General features: G+C 48.5%; 2 protein-coding genes across 6 annotated transcripts in view; one reads left to right on the forward strand and one right to left on the reverse strand.

Moving 5' to 3' along the window:
* PDPK1 (3-phosphoinositide dependent protein kinase 1) overlaps positions 1–17399 on the reverse strand; it is a 71706-nt gene extending 54307 nt beyond the window's left edge. For 3 of the 5 annotated variants that reach the window (XR_004522044.2, XM_033839610.2, XM_073792410.1), the window contains exon 1: positions 17241–17399. Coding sequence is in view for 4 of the 5 variants with exons in the window: in XM_033839610.2 (XP_033695501.1) it covers positions 17241–17264 (24 nt within the window). In the remaining variant the exon portion in view is untranslated. The remainder of the gene's footprint in view (positions 1–17240) is intronic. The other 2 variants (XM_019926292.2, XM_019926096.2) reach the window with 2 other exon arrangements.
* A 1009-nt stretch (positions 17400–18408) lies between these two features.
* On the forward strand, positions 18409–18623 carry LOC109548521 (large ribosomal subunit protein eL39-like). The gene has a single exon (XM_033839616.2). The coding sequence runs from the start codon at positions 18447–18449 to the stop codon at positions 18600–18602; it is 156 nt and encodes a 51-aa protein (XP_033695507.1). The 5' UTR covers positions 18409–18446; the 3' UTR covers positions 18603–18623.
* The last annotated feature ends 917 nt before the right edge of the window (positions 18624–19540 follow it).

Here is a 19540-nt window from a genome sequence, read left to right on the forward strand (position 1 = left end):
CTAATAAAATGGAGCTGGTCACAAGTTCTCAAGAACACAGCTCTCTACCTGGTCCTGTAGGCACTGTGTCACCACAAGTCATGACTGCTGGCCTTTCCTACACACACAGGTGCACCCCAAATGCAAGCACCTCACACCCAAGAGAAGGCTGGGAGCTGCAGCCTGCCTCACCAACAGCTTCACACCAGTAGCTCCCTGTGGCCAAGGCCTCGCACTGACCAGGCCAGGCCCCAACCCCCACCCTTTCTCCCCCACTTCCCAGTACCAGCATCCTTTAAATCCCCCCACAGGACAGGACTCCTCCTGTGCTCCTCTCTCCTGCTTCCTGTGTGGCTGTCAGAACAAGCTTCCATAACTGCATGAAGTGGGAGCCATGTCTGTGGCTCAGCTCTACTGTGAACAAGGACGGACGGCTGTTCTCAACTGAACTTGGCCAGGAAAACCAGCGCCACGAACATCCAACACCTGGGATGTCTCTGGAAAAGTGGGTCACACCCCCCTAACTGCACTCAACATGCACCTCGTCCTGCACCTGTCACCGTGTCACGTGACTGAGTAAGCAGGAGGGCGCCTGTGTGCTCACAGCCTCCCCAGAGCAGGACCACGACACCCTTCTGCAAGAGCATCTCTGTCAGGAAGACAAGCCCAAGTCTTAAACAACTGACTTCCAAATGAACTTGTAAAAATACTGTCCATAAACTGGGCGTTTTCTGTAGACTTCAACTGGTTTCACAACAATTTGTATATAAAAACTTAGGATTTTCAACTTCTTTGACTTTTTGAGTGTTAAGTTCAGCAGTCTTCTCTTAGAGGTAGAAACTCTCAAGGGAAAATTAATTTGCGATGGACTTACATTTTCGTATCCACCAAAAACACATCAAGGTTCAATTTAACTATGCAATACATTGCTCAACCACTAGAGAGCTTAGGAAAATATGAACATCAAAATATCCAGTATCCAACATTCAAAACTGCTAAATGTGACAAATATATATATATATTTTTTAAATAAATTTATTTATTGATTTATTTCTATTTTTGGCTGCGTTGGGTCTTCGTTGCTGCATGTGGGCTTCTCTCTAGCTGTGGCGAGCAGGGGCTACTCTTCGTTATGCTGCGCGGGCTTCTCATTGCGGTGGCTCCTCTTGTTGCAGAGCACGGGCTCTAGGCATGCAGGCCTCAGTAGTTGTGCCTCGATGGCTCTAGAGTGCAGGCTCAATAGTTGTGGCTCATGGGCTTAGTTGCTCTGCGGCATGTGGGATCTTCCCGGACCAGGGCTCGAACCCGTGTCCCCTGCACTGGCAGGTGGATTATCAACCACTGCGCCACCAGGGAAGCCCTGTGACAAATATTTGACTGACAAATAGATTAAAATGCAAATGAATTTGGGGCAAAGGAAAACAATGACCCACAGATTTCTTTTCTACCTCCGTCAAGTCTCCTATACTAGACACCTCACCTCTTCCAAAGCTGCAGACAACAACTTCACTAACCCTTAGGTTTACTGCCAGGTAAATGGAAGCTTATTTTTAAAATACATAGTCATATATTTGTAAAGCGCACCTCAGACCTTAATTACCTGGTGGCAAGACAGTATTACGAGGGTCAGATGAGGAAGTGGAGAGAGGACACAACTCAGCAGGTTTCAGAAGGCACTGCAAGTGTGTAGGGGAGCAGCCACAGCCAGTGGCCTGGGTGGCTTCCCAAGGCTCCTGCTGTGTCTAAACATGGGATAGGGTTCAGCTGAAGAGATGATTTCTTCTCCAAAATGGTTCAGAGAGGTTGTGTTAGGATGGAAGACTCATGGTTTCTCCTCCTCTGTTATGAAATATAGTTTGAAACACTTTACAATGAAAAGTGATTTATCTATTCATTCTACTAACAGATACCAGGAGCCCAATCTTACTTGAGCCCTAGGGACTAGAAGGAGAAAAGAAAACAGCAAACAGCCCCTGAGTCAGCACCAGGAAGCAGAGGAGTTGACTTCAGGGAAAAAGGGCTGACTGATGTTCCTCAGATCCCTCTGGATCTTTCTTTATGTCTTTATCTCTTTAGAAAGGATAAAGTGCAAATTAAGCAAGGATTTCATATGAAGAACAAGCTTGGGAGTTTGAAGCTAGACTCAGGGTTGGTGTGATGAGAAACAGTCTTTCATCCTGAGGAGGGAGCCTGTCATTCCGCACCAGAGCCAAGGATTCAAACCTGGGGGCCTACACACCCTGTATTTGAGCAATTGCAACTAGATGCTTTAAACATGTCTTGGTTCTTAAGAGTTTAAAATTTCTACCTACAAACCTGCTGAGGAAGAATCTGACGTCACAAGAATAAATAGCTGCAAATGCTTAATCATTAGTTACTAAACTGTCCAAACCTTTTGCATATGAATAGCTGCTGCCTCCCACAAACAAGTTACAGGTACAAGTACAGAAGTTACCACCAAACTGTGAGAACTCGTACTCTGCCAGGTTGGGACCCCAGCTCTGCTCCTGACCGGCCATCTGACCTTGAACACACTATGTCACCTCTCTGTGGCTCAGACTTCACCTAATAGTCAGGGATAAGGAGGACAGGACCTTCCAGGCTTGCTGTGAGGATTTAATGAGTTAATCTATACAAAGCACTCAAGCTGACTCCAAGGGAGCACGCTATAAACAGTTGGTTTGGTTTGTTTGTTTTTTAATAAATTTATTTACTTTATTTATTTATTTTTGGCTATGTTAGGTCTTCGTTGCTCTGCTTGGGCTTTCTCTAGTTGTGGGGAGCGGGGGCTACCCTTCGTTGCGGTGCACGGGCTTCTCATTGTGGTGGCTTCTTCTGTTGCAGAGCACGGGCTCTAGGCGCGCTGGCTTCAGTAGTTGTGGCATGAGGGCTCAGTAGTTGTGGCTCACAGGCTCTAGAGCACAGGCTCAGTAGCTGTGGAGCACGGGCTTAGTTGCTTTGCGGCATGTGGGATCTTCCCAGACCAGGGCTTGAACCCATGTCCCCTGCATTGGCAGGTGGATTCTTAACCACTGCGCCACCAGGGAAGCCCCTATAAGCAGTTTTATGATTAAATAACACAGAAGACAAACACACACACACACACACACACACACACACACACACACACACACAGAGGTTTTCCCAACCAAGGGTCATCAGATGATAAAATAAGCTCTTCAAGACCAAAATGAAGCCCATCCCCCTTCCACATACTATATTTATCTGTGAGTAAACTGAATTAACTATATACTGAATTAGGAGGCCCAATTCTAACTGTGAGGCAGACAAAATGATACAGGAAGGCTGGGCTCCCTAACACACTGGGAGAGGAATCAAGATCAAAATCAGGGCCTTCTATGGTCAAGATGCTGTCATGCAGCTTAAGACTCCAGCCAGCAAGAGAAAGGATCTCAAACTCAAAAGGCTAAGCTGCCTTTAAATGCTGCCTGGGCAGAGTGTGCTGTGAAAGGCCCTCGACTGGTACAGCCAACACACCGCACAGAGGAACACCTCCCTCTAGGCCCCTGCATAAAGGGGGGTGGTAGACTGCCATAAAATCCGACCAGCTCATCCCCAAAGGGACACTGCTCTCAAGTCAGTCGTGCTCACTGGCAAAGAACATTCTGGTAAGAACCTTCTCTCACCTCAAGAAAGTCCACAAAGCTAGGCCCAGCACAGAAAACCTGGCAGAGGCAGGGACAGCAACCACTGCCACCTTCCCCAAACCCCAGACCTCTACCATGAAGAACTAGAGTGAAGGAGCAAAATCGAGGACCCAAGGTGACTTAGCTGAAATCATGGGTAACTACGCGTAAGCCACACTCTCTCTGAGCCGTAATTTACTATTCTGTGAAGTGAGGTGTATAACACTGACCCACCCCTTGAGGGCTGCTGGGTGCCCACAACAGACAGGAGCTCAAAGTCACTTTGTGAAATACATCTGTCTTGTGTTCACAGGGCAGACCAGGCATGGCTACTGCCTAAAGTGGTGGGAGGGGATTGCGGGGCATGGGCGCTTGTAACACAGACCACGCCACATGCTCCACCCACATTAGCCTTCAACCACAGGCAGACCGGGAGGCTGGCCCACATGACACAAATGGTCACCAATGCTCTTGTGCAACTCGACACATAGCAAAATGCAGCTCATCCTAACCAGCATGGAACTACACTTAGGAGCTCCAGGTGGATGGCTGACTGGATTTAAATGAAAACCCGAGTAAGACTTTCTATTGTTCCATGGAGCAGCTTGGAGAAAGTGCACCAGGAGACGGAGAAGCGTCTAGTGGGTGATCCCCGAGGGTGACCACTTAATCTGTCCTCCCACTCTCTTCTGCAGCCCCTTGGAGCCTCTCACCCAACGAAAGGCAGGTGGAAGAACACAAGGTCACAGCTGCCAGCCGCCTAAAGTCTAGTACACAGGCTTAACAGACCCCAAGACTCAGTAAACAATGTCTGAATTTTGCTAATAAACCTGTACCTTCAACATTAACTTTGTGCATACCACAAACATACTATGAAACACTGAAATACAGGATTTCTTTGCTCTTCTAACTTCCTTGGATACTTTGGAACTGCATAAAGGTATACTTTACATGCCATTAACTTGATTAACATGAACATCAGGATGCAGGTGACTTCTGGGTTGGAAGGGAGGAGATTACAATCAGCAGAACCATTCAGAGGGCTTCTAAGAGCCTAGTAAAATCCTACGTTTAAAACAGGGTGGTGGCACATGCAAGTTTGTTTTAAATTCTCAATATACACCCCTTATAGATACAACTGTAAATAATATTGCTTAAAAGGACTTAATGAACTGCCATTTTTCTCTACTTCTAAAAATAACTTTTATTAACCACTTGTTGTTGTCACGCACACTTCTGAGCATTTCACACATATTATCACAGTCCTCAAAACAACTCTTGGGGGTAAGGACCACTGGCATCCCTTTTTACAGATGGAGGCACTGAGGCACAGATCAGGTCCCTGTCCAAAGTCAAAAGCCCAACAGTGAAGCCAGATTCAAACTCGCTCTCAACCCTCCCCAGCTGGTAGAGGGTATGTCTGATGCTGATACTCCATGTGACCCAGGGAACAAGAAAGTAGGGTCCCAAATTGGCAGGACCTTCCTGGGAAGCATTCAGTAACCACTTCCATATCACATCTTAGGCTCAAGTCCTTCTGACTTGCCAATTTCTGCTACACTGAATCTAGTTCAGTCAAATTCATACTAAGATTTATATTATGAAAACATTCATTAAGAAAGTACTCCGGGCTTCCCTGGTGGCGCAGTGGTTTAGAGTCCGCCTGCCGATGCAGGGGACACGGGTTCGTGCCCCGGTCCGGGAAGATCCCACATGCCGCGGAGCGGCTGGGCCCGTGAGCCATGGCTGCTGAGTCTGCGCGTCCAGAGCCTGTGCTCTGCAGCAGGAGAGGCCACAACAGTGAGAGGCCCGTGTACCGAGAAAAAAAAAAAAAGAAAGAAAGAAATTACTCCCAACAGCTGGAAATGGCCAGTGTAAACGTCCACAACAGGACAATGGCTACTCATGGTTGACCCACAGAGAGGAGTACTACACAGCCACTGGAAGTGGCTCATGCAAAACACTCAGTGAAAAACAGCAGGAGACAAAGCTGTCTCAGATACACGGTCAGGGTCCCAATTTGATTTTTTTTTTTTAAATACAGAAAGGAAACGATGACCCCTGGGTGAAGAAAAGATAGATCTTCCAGTTGGTTCCCAGTACCTATTAACCTTGATGGCTGCAAGGGATGAAATTTGACCTAGGAGGGTCAGCAGATGCAGCACAGGGGCTCCAGGCAGTGAAGGCCTCTGAGGGACCTTATCAACAGCGCACCGACCACAGGGGCCACTAAGTCCTCAATAGACACTGGTAACACCACGTGGGGCCCAGAGACCTTCTGCACTTCCTTCCAGGTCCATCAGTTAATTCATCCAGAAAAGACGTGCGATGTATAAAAAGTATTTGCTAATAAGTAGATGAATAAATTAATATCTTTTAGATACAGATCCTATGTGTGAGGAAGAAATCATTAACTACCACTGGGGGCCCAGTGTGGAAATCCTATTTCTGCTTTTAAAGCCTGTCATCCTAGAGCAGTATCAGAAAAACAGAAGCAATTCAAAGACAGTCCAATCCATATACTTAAGATTCTGTTTCACAGCCAAATAACTTGGATGAAATCTAGAAAGAATATGCATTAAAAGCTTTAGTGAAAAAGGTTTTCAGTAAAATCTATTATTAGTCAGAAAACAATAATATCAACAAGCTCTCGCCTTCTGTTTTACTAAAATAATTTAACATATTAAACTTGCCAACTAAGAAAAACTGAATTTCTAAGCTCAAGTCACATTAATTATATACCACTTAAATATGAATCTTTCCTTGGGAATTAAACTCATTCAGCAAACGTTTTTCCCCTGCAATCTAGTTTGTGAATCTGAGTGATACCTAACTTGATCCAAAGCAATTTATCTTGAAAGTTAGGTGATGTGGTGAGGCCAGCAGGTACTGAGCTGTTTCCCCTTCTACTCAGAGGAGCTGAACCCTGGGGCTCCTCTTTCCCACTCTCCAGCTTCCAACCCCGGCTCCTTAAAGGAAACCTCCCTCAGCCTCCAAGACTGAAAGGTCAAGGGCTGAAATAAAATCTAGAGCACATGGGCACTTCCAATGAAATGAGAACCGTTCTCTAGGGTTCCAGCCCTCCCAACCCCTCCCGTCCCGCCCCCCCTTCCCCTCTCCTGCGCTGGGGATCCTCAGCAGCCCCGTTATGTTCCCCTTGCTGACACTGACCCACCAGCCATGCCCTCTCCTCCTCCTGTGTCCTTCAACCTCAGTGGGGACTGCACTGTAATCTGTCCTTGCCGGCCAACAGCTTGTGCCCCTCCCCCAGCAAGGTGCATGATCCTTGAGAGCAGCAAACGGACCTGTTGGAACTTCCTTAAAATGCCCTAGATTTTGTTTACCCTCCATTGGTGTTTCCCACACATAAACATACAACCACAGTGATATGGATAACTGTTCTAATCACCCTAACAGATTATCCTGTTTTTTTAAAAAAAAAAAGCCAGATTAATGTGGTCAGACTTTTGTTTTTTAATCCTCTGAAGCTCCTCTCTCTTTGAAATAGGAGAAAGACAAACCAGCCCCCAGAATGCCACTGGCCATACATATCAACATCATCTGGCAGGAACACCCTTCCAGCAGTGTAAACTTACATGGTTTTGCAACGGAAGGAGAGAGACCCAGCTTATTTCTAACTAAGAATGCCTATCCTGACACCTGAAAAGGCTCCTTTAACAGATGCTTTCCTTTCCTGGGCCTTTATCTGCAAATTCTGGATAACAAGTTTCTTATTGGGAACAATAATGGCCAACTGAGACAGAGAGAGACTTTGTCCCACTGTTAACCGCTAACTCCCACAGAAGAGCTTCACAACATCATCAGTGTGCAGAGAAAGATCTATTTTGTCTAGCATGACATTCATCCACACCTCCACCAATCACCAACTTAAGAGTTCAGTTACCAGAAACAAAGAGAGGAGGAGGAAGGAAAGAAGAGCAGGCCAGGCCAGTCCAGTCTCTATTTCACCTTCTCTTAGCCAACCCCAAACATGTAAACAGCCTCCAGACTCCTAGAGTCCTAGGGAGGGACTTCAATGCCTTCAGGCCTCTCCGTCATTTTCTTCATAGTGCTTTGCCCTTTTATCAGTGCCCTGCTCTTTCTTCCCACAAATTCCTACCTTCATAACTGTCTTGTTTTTGCTGTGGTCATATGGAAACGACGTTGGAGGGGCAAATCCATAGATGGGTGGGAAAACAAACCAAACTCATGACTTTCCTGAATATGCCTATCTTCAGAGTTCTGGGCTAGAAGAAACTCCAAACTCTGTGCTTGTTTCAATCTAAAAGTCTCAAAGTAACAGCCCACAAGTCAGGCCGTGACTCAAGACCTTTAGACAGTAAACAACACCATAGCTTCACTTGAAAGAAAAAAAGCTAGAGAACATACCAAAGCTAACCACCTACTTTCACAAGGACCAGGTGATACAGATCTATCCTCCTACCAGCAAAGAAAGCACAAAGAGACTGAGCACACAGGACCTGAGCAGATCACGGCAAATGCTAATTAGATCACAAATAGCAGCTTCCAAATACTCCGGAGGGTCACGGGCCTTCCCCGATTAGAAAGCGTTTCTATCAGTGGGTTCAGGTTCACTCGGCACCTGGGGACATCTCTGAACCTGCACAGTGTCCTGGGGGCGTCCATGCCTGCATAAAGGGGCCAGAGCAGGCAGGCACCTGGACCCCATGCCAGCTCTGACCTGGTACATAAGTCAGAAGCCCACCAAGTCCCAAGTGTCTTCATCTGGAAACCAGAAGGATCCAACTGAGTAAGCATGAAGGTCCCTCCCAAAATAAAAATACTGTGGTCATCCTATGACACACAAACAACAAGTATCAGAGAGCAGAGCAGGGCCATAGGCCTAATTCCAGTCAATCAGAACTAATCTTGTTTCATCTTTCCAGTGATAAGTCATGTGGACATCAGGCACTCCTGATACATGCACTAGGGGCACCCAACTTCCTTGGGATTCTTCCTGAGTCCATAACCCCAGTTTCATCAACAAAAGACATCAGACAAACCCAAACTGAGGGACAGTCTATGAAATACCTGACCAGTACTCTTCAAAAGCATCAAGTTCATGACAAACAAGGAAAGACTGAGAAACTGTCATAGAGCAGAGGAGACCAAGGAGACCCGACAACCAAATGCAATGTGGTACCCTGGATGGGACCCTGCAACAGAAGAGGACATTGGGGGGAAACTGAGGAAATCCCAATAGGTTTGCAGTACAGTAAATAGTGTGGCACCAATGTTGAAGTCTTAGTTTTGACAGATGTGGCAGGGTTGTATAGATGTTAACATTGGGGAAGTGGGATGATGGGTATTATGGGAATTCTGTGTTGTGTTTGCAACCTTTCTATGTATCTAAAGTTATTCCAAAAATCAAGTTTATTTTATTTTTTTAATATTTATTTATTTTGGCTGCTCCAGGTCGTAGTTGCGGCACGCGCAATCTTCGTTGCGGCGCGTTTAGTCGCAGCATGCAGACTCTTAGTTGTGACATGCAGGATCTAGTTCCCTGACCAGGGATCGAAACCGGGCCTCCTGCATTGGGAGCGTGGAGTCTTACCCACTGGACCACCAGGGAAGTCCCTCAAGTTTATTTTAAAAATAAGTTTGTTTAGAGGCTATTTTGATAGCTTCAAGCAAACTTAAAGGATCTGAAAACATCCTGTGTCATTAAAACACCTGACTCAGGGGAATTCTCTGGTGGTCCAGTGGTTAGGACTCTGCAATTCCACTGCAGGGGGCACGGGTTCCGTCCCTGCTCAGGCAAGCAGTGCAGCGTGGCCAAAAACAAAAACAACAACAACAAAAAACAACTTGACTCAGAGTCCATACTGAATACTAATTTGAAAAATACAGGGCTACTAAAGGAAAATAATACACTTGAAAGGAAGGGAAAAAACCTGACACTGAATAAATTCAGTATAAATTTCCAAATACCACCACCTTCATCATGCACTGTCCAAAAGACATCCGTGTTTGAAAGCACAGCAGGTCTCCCCGAGAAAGCACTAGGCAAGCACAGCTACCTGGTCTTCCCAGCACACAAAACGGCACTCCCTCCTTGAACTTCCTCCACGGTCAGCCACTTCCCTGCTCCCCTGTCCTCCCGGCCGCCCCTGCCAGGAAAGCCCCCCTGCTCGGTGCACCCCGGGGCCAGGTTCTTCTGTGTTCTTCACTGCAGCAGCCCTACAAAGGCCGGCCACCCACTCCTGGCAGGGCACTGCCCTCCCTTCTGGCCGCACTGCTAACCATTTCCCCTCAGCCCCTGAAGCGGGGCCATGGTTAAGGGAGTCACAGAGGGGTGAGAGCACGCACGTAGGCTGCCCCCCACCCACTAAGCTGCACATCAGGTCCTTTTCACCCAAGGATTCCTTCAGGGCATGAGCATGGAGCCCTGTTCTGTTGATGTCTATTCTCCTAACTCACCACCTGACCATCCTCACCCACCCACCACCCACCACCCACCCCCCTCCGAAACACAAAGCTCAGTGCCAGTGCTTCTGGGTAAAAGAGTTTTCTAAGATTTAAAAAAAAAAAAAAAAAAGCACTTAGATTGTATGAGTTTTGTTTTTATAGGAATGAAAATAAATGTATTCGCAAATAAAATCTATATTTAGATGCACAATTTTAAAACTGTCTATCTGATAATAACAACTATGTACATACAATCGGCAGACTATAATTTTGACCAATGAAAAAAACCCATGAAAGAAAAATGCCAAACTGCAGGAAGAAAAAAATGAGTTAACAATGGAAAAAGAGAGTAGTATGGGCTGAGCTTCTGAGACTGTGCGCTGAGGAAACAGTTTATTCTCTCAGTCTCCAGTCCAGGCTAAGCCACAGGCCACTCTGACAGAAAAATGCAGAATGGCTAAGGGCTCACCCTCTAGGAAGGAAGCCGGTTAATAATGACAGGACCCCAGAAATGAGCAGTTATCAAGCTTCCTGGCTTGCTAACTTACCTGCTTCCCCGGGGCCTAGCTGCTACGGATCAGACTTTCCTAAGAACATGCCTGAGCAGAGCCAGTATTCGGGCAATTTTCCCAAAGACTGGGCTGTTCCCACCATTTCCCATAGGAGAAGCACTGCTCACGGCCAGTGCTGGCACACACTAAGGTCTGAAGTTCCCATCCACTCCCGCCCTCCTCCTAGGTTGGTGGCTCTCTCACTCACACTCGTTCACCCCATATCCGTGCACAGGTGCATGGCAGGAAAACCCAAGACAAGGTGGGCTTCTCAGACACTGAGTGTTGGGATCCCCCAGGACCACCAGCCGCACAACCATCTCAGGAAGGTGGAGCCCCTCACAGCCAGGGGCACAGCTGTGGCACTGCACACACCCACAGAGCGTGTGCTCCTCTTAAGACAGGACGCTCTTAGAAATTAGAGCAAAGCCAAGAGCTGGGAAAAGCTGTCTCTGACCTTACCCAAAGCAGCAAAGAGAGGTGTGCCAAAGGGACCGCAGAGCAGGGTGGCTGCTTCCGTCATGAGGGGAAAGCACCTTGGCTTCTGGTCAGAGAATGTGCTAGGGTCATCCTGATCCTCAGGGCCCACCTGCAGGGTCCACAAAGCCGACGCTGGCTCTTCTACAGGTTAGATACTCAGGGTCTGACCACATGAGGACAGTGGTCCATGGCAGGGCTCATCCCTGCCTGTTGGCACAGCAGGGTAGCAGTGTCAACTTGGAGAGCCTCAGCCCAGAATACTATATGCCTGACACTAACACTTACTAATCCAGATTTAACCTGACATTTGATCACCAAAACTTCCCAAGAAGGACTGTAGTATAAAAAGGAACCAATGGCTTTCAAATACAACCTTTCAAGGGTTGAAAGGTGGTAAAAGGGTAGGTGGTATAATATATATAGAGAAAAAAGAGCCATCCCCTTTTTGAATTATATTTCCTTAGACAATGAAGAAATGGTACATGGGACCATGTTTTTAACCATCGGACTTCTTTCTAGTTTGGAATGCTTTCATATTAAGCAACAAACAGTTTATGATGAGACCCTCCGTCCCTCAAACACATACAGCTCTGAACACAGGGAGTCAGAATACACATGCAGGATTCAGAGATGTCTTCGTTAATAAATAGCAAAAATGGTAAGACAGGCTTGTCACAAATATGCCGGGTATGAGAACCATGAAGAGAAAGCGTGAAAAAGAGTAACAGAAACCATCTAGACTCCAAGTTTAGAAAGATATATACATAACAAGGTACAGAACCTGTTTTAGAGAAACAGAACATTGAATATATAACAAAAGCTGATGCAGACCAAAGGGCGGTAGCAGGGGACACAAAGAAGCTGATTGGCCAGAAAAGGCTTCACAGCCTGGGGGTGGGGAGGCCAGTGTGTTTCCACTGAGGGGAATTTCTTCAGGCAAAGAGGAAGGGCCTAAAGAGGAGAACCTGGCAGCCGAGAACATCCTGGACACTGTCCTGGGCTTTATAGGCTGGGAAGAGAGGCCACATGGCACGGGCAACTGAGGGACGCTCGCGGAGGAGGAGCTAAGTGACAAGCCAAGAAAAGCAGGGGAAGTCACAGGAGCATTGGAATTTGGGGACCCCCACCAGCAACTCACTTCCTCAACAAGAAAGGGAAAACTAGGAAGAAAGCGTGTCAATGTTTTCAGCCCCACAAGCGACAGTGTGTGATGAGCACGCAGTGCGGCCATCCCCCTCCAGACATAACTACTTCCTTCACTGCAGGAGGGTGTCCACAGCCACGCCACCATCGAGCACAAGAACCGACTGCATTTCAGACCCGGTGCAAGAGCAAGGTCTGCAAGGTAAACCTTCTTCCCCTGGACGGGGCAGAGTTCCCAGGTCCACGGCTGCCCGTGTCTTCCCAAATCTTCCAGAAACAGGGAGGGAAGATAGAAAAGTTAACTCCAAGCCCCTTTTCCCACAGGTTTCCACTGCAGGTCAAAGCACTAAGGAGAACTTCAATGCGACTTCAAGCGACTTCAAGCCTCCCAGCGAATCTTATCAACCATCTTTGACAGGATCCAATATTAGGCTGTCATTTTGAGATACAACTCCTGCTGCAGTAAAATTAATTCCAAAAAAGAAAAACAGGTTGAAGAATGAGACTTTAACAATGAATTCATTGTTAAATAAGCTTTTACCCGGATGAATTCTGCCCGAAATACTGCCGAGAGAGACACACACACAGCCTCTCATCAGCCCTCTCCAGTGTGGGCAGACCTGCCACCAGCTCCATAAACAGGCGGAAGACAGGGACCTCCAGACATACCTTCAAACCACATCTTTAAATATTTCGAAGGCTGCAAGTGGCTGGTACAGAGGGCACACAATCCTATCTGTAGGATAGAGGAGGTCACCAGGCCACCAGGAACTATGTGCCCACCTTCATCAGGTCCCTCAACTACATTACAGATGGAAACCACACTTGTTTGTTCTTCTGTGGGCCATGCACCCAGTCATGAGCTGCTAAGGTCAGATTTGTCCCTCTTTTTCACGCACAGAGTTTGCAGTGCTGTTCAGTTCTCGCTTCTGTGAGCCTATGTGTAATCCAACTATTTAAAAAGAAACCTGAATCAGTTGCTCTGATAAGGGATCTGAAGCCCACAAATGTAAACGCTTTATAATGAACTCTCTCTCTTAACACATTCAAAACAACTTGGAATTTCTTGGGATAAAAATTCCATTTTAGGGACTTCCCTGGTGGTCCAATGGTTAAGACTCTGCACTTCCACTACAGGGGGCACGGGTTCAATCCCTGGTCGGGGAACTAAGATCCCGCATGCCATGTGGTGTGGCCAAATAATAAATAATAAAATTCCATTTTAAATTAGGAAACTTTTCTAGACCAAGATGATGGAAGCAGACTTCATGCAACTATATAAATGCAACCAGCGTCGAGCACAGAAAACAGACCCCCCCACCCAAGAACCACCATGAACCCAACAGGCCTTTCTCCTCTAAGACATCATCATCAGAACATGTCCCCCACTGCTCTTGAGAAAATGCCCTCTGCCTGTTGTTTCATCTAGAGACTGGATACACAACTGGTTCTCAATATTCAAGTTATTTTTTTTAAAGGGTTTGGTATCACAGTGAACAACAATGCAATCCAGTTACGGAAGAATGCACTACTGAAAAGGCCTTAACAACACATGTCCAAAACTTACAGTTTCCACACCAGCACTTCCTCCCCGGTGATCTGCCCTTTGAACCTGCCTTCAAAACAACTGCTCCACACCCCTATGGCCAGCTGTCATCACAAGGGCAGGCGCAGAGCAAGCACACGTTGGCCCCAACCCTCACACCTGCTGAGGGAGTCATTTCTGCATCAAGTGTTCCTCAGCAGTGGCTCCTTGCTCCATAGTCACAGAAGTGAAGTATCACGTGGGATTCCATCAAAGTCCATTTCCACAGAAGATACTTCTCAGGAAGGGACAAAGTGTAGGGCCAGTGGAGGATCTCCTCACACCATCAACTCAGAAGGGACCAACTTTGTTCGCCCCCTCATTTCTGCAGCGCTTCCCAGTTCATTACACACTTGCCCTACGTGCACCCAAACCCCGCGTTAGGTGGCTCAGCAGACAAGGGCACAGATTGAAGAGGGGGACCCACCCAGGAGCTGCCTTTTCCTCCTCCGCAAACGTGTGCTAAAGGCAGCCTAGACTGTGTATACCGACTCAAGTCTCAAGTGCCACCGCCAGTCCACCCCACCCCCCACCTCCGTCATTGTAACCCATTATCCTGTAGTATGTTCTCCATTACACTTATCATTATATAAATATACCTTACATATCTTAAAAAAAAAAAAAAAGGGCAACCTAGAGGCCAAGTCCTGCTTTGAAGAGCTGCCCAAGGCCTCTTTTCAGGTCCCATATCACCACAAGCTGCTGCTGTGATCCTTCTTATAAAACGCATGTCAGAAGAGTAGAACAAACCTACACTTCCACCTTTTATTAGTATAGGGACCTCACCTTGCCACCTCTGGACTCAGCTCAGTAAGTGCTGTAGGGATGTCACAAATACATCACACTGCACGAGGCCACATGAGAAGCTCCCCAAAAGGGTGTGTGAAAATCAGAACCCACTTCTTTCCATGTTCTCTGCCTTCCCCACTGGTTTCCCACACAGATGCAGTCACCCTTGCAAAAGCCACCCTAGAGTGTGCAAGGAACCACTCTCCCTAATCAACAGTTTTACCTTTAACAAAATCGTTGCACAATTTTTTAAGAAGCAAGGATTCCAAACCTCACCCATTCAGAATATCAGCCCTCAAATAAGGAGGGACCAGAGACTCTTTCCAAACAGCTGCTTTCTGACAGTGTGAGGCTGAAACAGGCTCCAGGGGTCACAGAGTTCAGCCATCTGCCCAAAGAAATAGCTAAGTGTGCTGTCCTTCCACGAGAAGATGTCCCTCCTGCCTCCCACACGGCAGTCCGAGGACACGCACAACCCCCAGGAAGACGTCCTGGGCAGTGGTACTGAGGACTTCCCCAGACAGAGGGCTGCGACCCTCCCTCAGGGCGCCCCTCCCAGGAGGGGCAGGGTGGCACCCAGGCCTCTGCCATCACTCAGACATGGGTTCAAACTGCACTCTATGTATTAGGCGGGTACTTAACCTCTCTGCACTGTGGAAGCTGAAGTTTCTGCACCTGTAAAATGGGAGCGACACCTATCTCACAACACTTTTGACAGAAGTCAAGCAACACAGTGTGAGCTATCTTGCAAAGTGCCTGCCTTGAAGTAAGTGCTCAATAAATGGTTCTGACAGCCTCTGGCTCACCGTAGTACCAAACTGGGCTGGGCCATTTCCAGACTTCTCAACTCATACTGCTCCCCCGCTGGCTGTACACATGTAAAGAAGAGGGAAAGTAATTGGGACGGGGCCTCTCCTAAAGTGCCACCTTAAAAATCCAGGTGCAAACTCACTTGAACAGTGCAAATCTATCTGTCCCCAGATGAAAAATCCACTACTGGGGGCATCTTTGCCGTTACTGACGGGAAATACAGCATATTCTCACATACATGTGGACAAATGTAGCTGATGAAAACACAAAAGCCTAGTTCCTCTCACTTCCTGATGGGGAGGTCCATCCTGTATTCTGTAATTCATTTTTTCTCACTGGATTCCAGTCTTTTTGTACTAAAAAGCTGCCTTCTGCAAAGAAACTCCAGATGTCAAGTGTCCATCACATGGAACCTCCAAGACTATGACACGAAATGCTCTTTTCCTCTTCCCCTGTACGCCATCAGAGCGCACACCTTGTACTGCAACAGCATCACTGTGTGAAAGTTCGTCTTACAAACTTCCACGATCACTGTCAGCCCCAGCCGCCACTGAGGTCCGCCAAGCAGCCTAACTCGTGTTTTTGCGCGTTAGCCCAGGCACCCCGCGGTACAGCCACACATGTCGCAAGAGTCAAAGGCATCCCTTGGCCTTTCACCATTTTTCTCAACTGAACAGGTCCTCCTCCTCTCAGACTTCAGAGTATCACCCATCTCTACAAACCGGAGTTCTCAACCTCAAGTCCATGGACCAGCTCCAGAAGGATCAAGAGCCTCCTGAAGTAACTACAAAATTCAGTAAAGCCGTGCCGTTTTCTCAGGAGGGGACTCAGATCTTGCGTCAGACTCTCAAAAGGGCCCATGACCCCTCAGAAAGATTAACAGCCGCTACCGTGGAAAATAAGGGGTAATGTAAATTTCTTGGGTCTTCCCTCATTTAAGGGATTTGGCTTTTGAACCAGACTTTGCAAGCGGTCTCGATATTCTTCCATTCTTCACATTCGCATACAAGGTATAAATCCTTAAACCATCTTCCCAAGACTCCCGAACTTAACCGAGGGCAAACATAAAAACACTAGGGATACTTTTAGCAACAGAGAGAAAACACAGAAACACTAACGATACTTGCAACAAAACATTTAACCCAACAAGTGCTTTATCTCTTTCCTTCCCCCTAAAATCCCTCCGCCCGGTCAGGCTCACTTGCTCGCGGTGGTGGTTTCAAGCCCGGCCTCGAGGAGGCTTCCCATCACGCCAATGCCGGTGCCGGAGCGGAGCCCCAAGGCATGAAAAGCACCGAAACCCCACCCCACCGGGCCGGGAAAGGAACATATCGAGTGTATCAGACTCCACCCCAACCGAGAATTCGGAGGGACCCGAGCATCAGGTGCTTCGAGCAAGAACTCGCACGTCCCGCTTTCGCTGCGAGCGGAGGCACTGGGACCCCGTCCCAGGTGAAGGCCCGAGGCGGTTCCTCTGCAGAAAGAACGAAAGGTAACCCCGGAGGCCTGACTCAGGCCGCGCCGCGCCGAAAACAAACTTTCCAAGCACTTCCACCGCGACGGGCCGGTGACACCTCCCCGGCCTCCCCCGCCCTCCGCGCGCCTGTCAGCGCCCCCGCCGGGCCGGCGCCCGCCTCACCCGGGCCAGGGCTTCCTGCAGCAGCCAAGCGGCGCCCCCACGGCGCCCAGGGTCCCAGGTCCGGCCGCTCGCCGCAGGTGAGGCGCCGCCCGGCCCCCGGGACCGCGGGCCGCCCCGCCGGGCCCCGGCGACCGCCGCGCTTGGCAGGGTGACGGGCCGGCGCACCCGGGCGGCTGCCGCGCACTCACCAGCTGGCTGGTGGTCCTGGCCATGGGCCCCGCGCCTGCACGGCGACTCCCCCGCAGCGCTGCGTGGCTCGGCGCCTCCTCAGCGTCCTCCTCCCCGCAGCGGAGCCCCAGCAATGGCCGCCCGCATCCTGCGCCCGCCCCGCGGCCTGCCGCCCCCAGAGCCGCCCCGCCCCCGCGCGACGCTAGGCGGGACTTCCGCCACGCCGCCGCCACCGCCGGCGCCCATTGGCCAGACTCGCCGTCGCTCTGCCGCTGCCCTGGCCAGCCCCGCCGGCGCCTCCGAGCTGCATTTCCGGGTTGGGGCCCGGCAGGCGGGAGAGGCTCGGCCCCGCCTCGGGCGCGGGGGGTTTGGGGGGAGCTCCGCGCGAGCCAATCCCAGGGCCGCGGGGCGGGGCCGGGCGCGGAACCGGGCGAGCTGTCATCCCGGCTGCCAGACAGGAAAACTGAGGCTCGCTGGGGTCGGCCCCGAGGCGGGAGTGGGGCTGGACTCCAACCGTGCAGCTTCGACTCCGGAGCGGGGCTCTGAGTAAAACATCGAGAGGAGCAACTTCACTAGTTGCAAAACTAAGAAGTGTTCGCGGAAGGAAATCTAGACTTTAAAGCCATAGCTAGAAGACAGGAAACAATCCCATCTCATCACTGCTAATAGTCCCAGGGACACCTTACGAACTTTCTACTCTGCTTATAAATTTTTTTGGAGCTGTTGTTGTTGACGATGATGATGTTGAATTTTTTGGTAGTTGTTATTGTTGTTGATGACGATGATATTGTTGCTTTTTTAAATTGTGGTAAAATACACATAAAATTTACCACCTTAACCATTTTGGAGTTCAGTGGCATTAAGTACATTCATTCAATTTGTTCTAAGATGATGTTGTTTCAAACAAAATTAGAATCGCCTTGTTACCTGAAGGTTTGCATATTTTAAAATAACTTTTTTTCTATTTCCAAAAGAAATACATGTTCATTTTTTAAAATAATGATTTAGACAATACAGAGAAGTAACCGTAAGATAAATTAATCCTTCATCCCACTGGCCAGAATTAATTGTTGATTAGCACTGATGGCTGCGAACATTCACTTGGTGCTTACTCTTATTAAGGAATTTTCATGTCTAGGGCTTCCCTGGTGGCACAGTGGTTAAGAATCCGCCTGCTGCTCTTTTCTCATCCCCCATCCTATGTGTGGTTGAATTTGCTCCTCGCCATGTCTTCTCACAAGACTTTCAGGATCAAGCGATTCCTGGCCAAGAAACAAAAGCAGAATCGTCCCATTCCCCAATGGATTCGAATGAAAACTGGTAATAAAATCAGGTACAACTCCAAGAAAAGACATTGGAGAAGAACCAAGCTGGGTCTATAAGGAGCTTCACATATGAGGTGGCACACATGTATGCTATCAAGGTCAATTGCATCTTACTGTATCAGAACATCACTAGTGTCTGGAACAGCTGCCTGTGTTTGATGGGAGAAATGGAATGGCCCTCTCCTCTTTTTTTGATCTTTCCTCACCACTGTTCACTGTGTAACTCAGAAATAAATATGAAACCTTTTGTTGGAAAAAAGCAAAAAAGAATCTGCCTGTCAATGCAGGGGACACAGGTTCGATCCCTGGTCCGGGAAGATTCCACACGTCGCAGAACAACTAAGCCTGTGCACCACAACTACTGAGCCTGTGCTCTAGAGCCCGCGAGCCATAGCTACTGAGCCCACGTGCCACAACTACTGAAGCCCACATGCCTAGAGCTCGTGCTCCACAACAAAGAGAAACCAACCATAATGAGAAGCCTGCACACTGCAACAGAGAGTAGCCCCCGCTCACCCCAACTAGAGAAAGCCCGTGCCCAGCAACAGTCCCAATGCAGCCAAAAATTAATTAATTAATAAAAAGGCAAATGTAACCCCTATCCCTCAGAAGGCTCCCGCTGTTTTTTTTTTTTTAATTTATTCATTTATTTATTTTTGGCTGCGTTGGGTCTTTGTTGCTGCCCATGGGCTTTCTCTAGTTACGGCGAGCAGGGGCTACTCTTCGTAGCAGTGCACGGGCTTCTCATTGCGGTGGCTTCTCCTGTTGCGGAGCATGGGCTCTAGGCACTCAGGCTTCAATAGTTGTGGCACACAGGCTCAGTAGTTGTGGTACACGGGCTTAGTTGCTCTGTGGCATGTGGGATCTCCCCGGACCAGGGATCAAACCCGTGTCCCCTACCTTGGCAGGCGGATTCTTAACCACTGCACCACCAGGGGAGGCCCAGGCTGCCGCTGTTTTGATACTCACTGTTTTCACTTACCAGTGTATCATCG

This window comes from Tursiops truncatus, chromosome 15 (assembly GCF_011762595.2).
Source record: "Tursiops truncatus isolate mTurTru1 chromosome 15, mTurTru1.mat.Y, whole genome shotgun sequence".
NCBI classification, from domain to species: Eukaryota; Metazoa; Chordata; class Mammalia; order Artiodactyla; family Delphinidae; genus Tursiops; species Tursiops truncatus.